Here is a 5,778-nt window from a genome sequence, read left to right on the forward strand (position 1 = left end):
ACTATATGCGCACTACTATTCATTAACTGCCTGAGGTTTGCCCTTTTTTAACTGGCATGATTATAGGTGTTCCATCCGACTCGCATGCTTCTGTTTGTAGCCCACGTCCTTCATCTTGATTTAATTCTTTATGGATTCTTGGAGCATTTGGACGAGCAGTAGGCAATGTCTTGCCACTCCGTAATGTCAGAGCATAACATTGCTCCTTCTCATCCCTCTTGGGCACCTTAATATCACTAGACAACGCTCTATTGGGTCTACTTTTTAGATCTGTTGCCAACTGACCCATTTGCATTTCCAGATTCCTCAGCGATGCTGCCTGACTTTGCACTGTGATGTCATTCTTTTCCATATACTTCTTCATTAGATTCTCTAAAGATGTGAATGATCCTTCAAATGCCCTTTGTAGTGTTACCTGACCTTGGTTTGAGAAGTTTGGGGGATAACTTCCTTTTTGCTAATATGCTGGAGCATTGGATGTAGCAGCATTGTTTCCTCCCTGATTTCCACTCTAACTAAAGTTGGGATGGTTCCTCCAGCCCGGGTTGTGCGTATTGGAATATGCGTTCTTTCCATTGTTCTGAGCATTTCTTTTGTACACTGACTCTGGATTGTCAGGGCAGTTGTTGTAATGATGCTCTCCTTCACAAAAGAGCAAGAAATCCCTTGGATGTGGCTAACATTTGCCTTACCAGCAGATGCTTCCACTGTGTTTTGCTGAGTCATGCTTCTCATCACTAAATCTGTCAAGTTTTCAATTTTCGAGTTCAAAGCAGAGTATGATTCAAATTCATTAAGTCTCTTACCTCCTCTACCGTGAATAGCTCCAGGGTCTGACCATGAATGGTTGTTCGATGATATCCTCTCCAAGATATTGAATGCTTCAGCATAAGGTTTTGCTAGCAATGCGCCATTTGCTGAAGCATCGATGACTAAGCGTGTAGCATCGTCCAAGCCTTTATAATATGTCTCAATTTGGATGCATCTTGAGATCCCATGGTGAGGGCATTTTTGCAGAAGCCGTTTAAAACGCTCCCAAGATTCACTAACGACTCCCCAATAAATTGCTGAAAATTGTTGATTTCGCTTCTGTACTTAGCATTTTTGCTTGGTGGGAAGTACTTCATCAAAAATTTTTCGGCCAAGTCGTCCCAACTTGTAATGGATTCTGGAGGCAGCGACTCCAACCAAGTCCTGGCTTCATCTCTAAGTGAGTAGGGGAACAACTTAAGCCGCAGCACTTCTTTGCTGCATCCTTCATCCTTAAACGAATTGCAAACTCCCATAAAAAACTTCAAATGCTGATGCGGGTCCTTCGTAGAATTTCCATGAAATTGATCCATTGTCTGGAGCATCTGAAACATTACCAACTTGAGTTCAAACTTTGGGTCTGCAATTTCAGGCTCCATGATTACTGGGTTGAAATTATAAAATGTTGGAGCTGCATATGCCCTGATTTCTTTGTCGATGTCATCTACTAGTAATACATCATTGAGAGAGGGCACTGCTACCTCAGGGTTAGCAGCAACAGGAACACCGTCTACTATTTCCTCAATCCTCACATTCGGTGGCTGGCACATATTTGGGTTGGGTGGATTCATGTTTGCTCCAACTTGGACTCTCCATTGTTCTCTTCGATTCCTATGAAATGTGCGTTCAATCTCGTGATCTATAATATATTCCAAGCTCTCAAAATCGTTCATGCACCTCGCAAAAACACACAACAAAATAAAAATGTGAGAACAAGAAAACTCACTTCAGCACCGTATCTACAAATATCAATGTTAAAATAAGATCACAAAAATCCCCAGCAACAGCACCAAAAACTTATTGCGTCCACACAACTGTGTTGACAACACGTGCAAGTATACACGATTTATTGGTTGTAGTACGTAACGAGGTCGTATCCACAGGGATTTTTGGTTGTATTTTAACGATAAAAGTAGATACCAACAAATAAAAATATACAAAGGTTGGTTGTGGATATTATCCAGAAAAAATAAAATAAAGTAATAACAAGACGACAGAAACTTGCAAGAGACAATAGTTCCAAGTTGTCAACACAAGGAAGCAGTAGCATAGAAAGCGATAACGGCGGAATAACAGATATGGAAAAGGCAGGGGAGATTCAGCATACTTTCATAGGTTATCAACCTACCCTCTAGCGTAACTAACATCTATTAGTACCCAGCTCAACTCGGTTCCCTTCCGAGACACCCCAAACATGAGTAAGTACAACTCTCGTTGCTAAATACCTAAGCAATAAACCCAAGCTATAGGCATGATTAGGGACCCCATTCCTGAGTATCCCTATAGCTATAGAAAAGCGCTAATCACAATCAAAACAAGTCAGCACCCACAATCCCTTCCGGGTCAATATCAGAGCTAGCATACACGAAACAGCGGCCAACAGTAACGCGAAGAATTGAGAAATAAATTTAGATTTGCTTAAAAATAAATGTAGCATGCTAGAGATTCGGTCTCAAGTCAGTTACAGCGTGTGAACCTCCCCCGAAATGGGGTTTAGCTCATAATGGGTGAAGAAAACAAAATGGAAGAAGAATAAATACAACCCATAGCAGAAAATTAGCTAAAGGACAGAGAAGAAGAGCAGTCAACGCAAAGCAGCAGACGAGCTTCCCCTTTCTGGCGTCAACTCTCCTCCCGAAAATGGGTATCTTCCCTTCCTTGGTCTTTTCAGCCCTCAAATTTTGTCTCTCTTGGGCTCTGTGCGTGTGGCGGCTGGGGCAACACGCCCCTTTTATATCAGGTTCTAAATTTAAGGCACCCAGCCGAAAATTTTTGGAATTAACTGTATTGTCACTCCATGCTCTGGCATTGCTATGCTCCAGTTTGTATATGTTCTGTCTTGAAAATGCTTTAACTGCTCTTCTCTAGTTCAGCACATCCTTCTCTTCTTAGCTCTTCTTTAAAAATTTGTTCAAATGAACCACAAATACGAGAGTTTATGCTGTTTTTGGCCAAAGTTCTCAAGACTACAGATATTTAGTTAACAATTTAAATTTTAACACTATTCATGCTAATTATGACCTAAAATCGAGACACTTTGACATTTTAATGCACATTTTCACCCAAATAAATACTAAAATAATTCTGTTTTGGAGAGTTATCACTAACCAACCTCAGCGCCCACCTATTCCACCAAATGTAAGGATTGAGGAAATAGTAGACAAATTTCCTGTTGTTGCTGACCCTAAGGTAGCAGTGCCTTCTCTCAACATTGTACTATTAGCAGATGATATCTATAGAGAGATCAGGTCGTATGTAGCTCCAGCATTTTATAATTTCAACCCAGTAATCACGGAGCCAGAAATTGCAGCCCCAAAATTTGAACTCAAGCTAGTAATGTTTCCAATGCTCCAGACAGTGGGCCAATTTCACGAACATCCTATGGAAGACCCGAATTCGCATCTGAAGTTTTTCATGGGAGTTTTTAATTTGTTTAAGGATGAATAATGCAACAAAAAAGTGTCACGGCTTAAGTTGTTCCCTTATTCAGTCAGAGATGAAGCAAGAACCTGGTTGGAGTCACTTCCTTCATAATCAATTACAAGCTGGGACGACTTGGCCGAAATGTTTTTGATGAAGTACTTCCCACCTAGCAAAAATGCTAAGTACAGAAGCGAAATCAACAACTTTCAACAATTTGCTGGGGAGTTAGTTAGCAAATCTTGAGAGCGTTTCAAACAACGTCTGGAAAAATACCCTCACCACGGGATCCCAAGATGCATCTAGATCGAAACATATTACAATGGTTTGGATGATGCCACGTGCTTGGTCATCGATACGTCAACAAATGGGGTTTTGTTAGCCAAACCTTCTGTTGAAGCATTTAATATCTTAGAAAGGATATCGTCCAACAATCATTCATGGTCTGACCCTAGAGCCATTCAAGGTAAAGGAAGCAAGGGACTGAACGAATCTGAGTGTACTCTGCACTGAATTCGAAGACTGAGAATCTGACAGACTTGGTTATGAGGAGCATGACACAATAAAGTACAGTGGGAGCGTCTGCCGGAAAATAAAATGTTAGCCACATCAAGCGATTTCTTGCTCTTTTTGCAAAGAAGATCATCATTATAATAATTACCCTGGCAATCCAGAGTCGGTGTACTATTTAGGGAATTCGTAGAATAGTAGAAATAATCCATACTCCAATATGTACACCCCGGGCTGGAGAAATCACCCTAACATCAGTTGGAGTAGAAATCAGGGAGGGAACAATGCTGGTACATGTAATGCTCCAGCATATCAGCAAAAAGGAAGTTATCCCCTAGGCTTTTCGAACCAAGGTCAGGTAGCAGCACAGAGACCATCTGAATGATCGTTTTCATCGTTAGAGATGATGAAGAAGTATATGGAAAAAAATGATGCAACAGTGCAAAGCCAGACATCATTATTAAGGAATTTGGAGATTCAAGTAGGCCAACTCGCAACATATTTGAAAATTAGACCTTATGGAGCATTACCTAGTGACACCTAAATTGCCAAAGCAGAACAGCAAGGAGCAATGTAAAGCTCTCATACTGCAAAGTGGGAAAGCATTACCTCTGGCACATCTGAATGCCTCAGGAGCAACGAGCGAGCCTACTCAGGAACGAGAATCTCCGTCAGGAAAAGAAAGTGAGCCAGCATAAGAAGTTTCACCTACACCACCAGTGCAGAATGTTGAACAACCAAGTGAAGTTCAGAATACTGCCAGTGAGAAAGTCAACCTAGTGAATGCTAGAGTATCTAATGCTGGATCATCACAAGCTAGAGTGCCTAAGAAAAAGAAGCAGGTAGAGCATGATGATGCTCCAGTAGAGTACAGACCAGCACCACCATATACCAAACGGTTGCAGAAGAAAGAGCAAAACATTCAGTTTAAGAAATTCTTAGATGTGCTGAAGCAAATGCATGTGAACATACCTTTGGTGGAAGCTCTAGATCAAATGCCAAATTATGTGAGGTTCCTAAAAGAGATACTCACAAAAAAGAGAAAGCTAGAAGAATGGTAGCAATGACAAGGCATGCAGCACTATCCTCATAAGCAAGATTCCATCAAAGATGAATGATCATGGGAACTTTACCATACATATTTCCATTGGAGGACAGAAGATAGGACTTGCACTGTGTGATCTCGGAGCCAGCATCAACCTCATGCCTCTATCCATTTATAACAACCTGGGAATAGGAGAAGCAAGACCCACCACGGTCACTTTGAAGCCATCAAATCGGTTTATCACGCATGTAGAGGGAAAAATTGAAGATGTTCTGGTACAAGTAGATAAATTTATTTTTCCCGCTGACTTTATTATTTTGGATTATGATGCAGATAAAGAGGTCTCTATCATCCTTGGACGAACATTCCTTGATACTGGTAGAGCATTGGTGGACGTCCACAAGGGGGAGCTGACAATGCGTGTTCAAGATCAGGAAGTTAAATTCTTGGTGTATAATTCAATGAAATTCTCTGCTGAATCAGAAGAATGCTCAGTGCTTAAGATTCTAGATGAAGCACTAATTGAAGAGTTATAAACATAAGCAATGCTAGAGCAGCTGGAAGTTGTCGACTCTAGAAGTGATTTTGATGATATAGAGGAAGATCCTGAGGTTATCTACCTAGAAAGACTGAACAGTAGTGAAAGATCAGCCAAGCGCATGCATGAGTTATTAAACCTCGCAAATTGTGAGTACAACTTGTTGAAGTCATCTATAGAAGATCCACCAGCCCTAGAGCTTAAGGCATTGTCCCAACATCTGAAGTATGCATAC

General features: G+C 41.0%; 1 protein-coding gene, 1 non-coding gene and 1 pseudogene across 2 annotated transcripts; 2 read left to right on the forward strand and 1 right to left on the reverse strand.

Annotated features, from left to right (window-relative positions):
- Positions 1 to 411: 411 nt before the first annotated feature.
- Positions 412 to 1,601, reverse strand: LOC148210761 (uncharacterized; annotated as a pseudogene).
- Positions 992 to 1,097, forward strand: LOC148210762 (small nucleolar RNA R71). Its single transcript, XR_015792037.1, has one exon. It is a non-coding gene; the product is annotated as a small nucleolar RNA R71 (small nucleolar RNA).
- Positions 1,602 to 5,070: 3,469 nt separating the features above from the next.
- LOC148210763 (uncharacterized) lies at positions 5,071 to 5,541 on the forward strand. Its single transcript, XM_088125177.1, has one exon. It carries the CDS (start codon positions 5,071 to 5,073, stop codon positions 5,539 to 5,541), a length of 471 nt encoding a protein of 156 aa, XP_087981303.1.
- Positions 5,542 to 5,778: the final 237 nt, after the last annotated feature.

Source organism: Momordica charantia, assembly GCF_013281855.1.
Source record: "Momordica charantia cultivar OHB3-1 chromosome 6 unlocalized genomic scaffold, Mcharantia_2.0 BLBB01000006.1, whole genome shotgun sequence".
Lineage (NCBI taxonomy): Eukaryota > Viridiplantae > Streptophyta > Magnoliopsida > Cucurbitales > Cucurbitaceae > Momordica > Momordica charantia.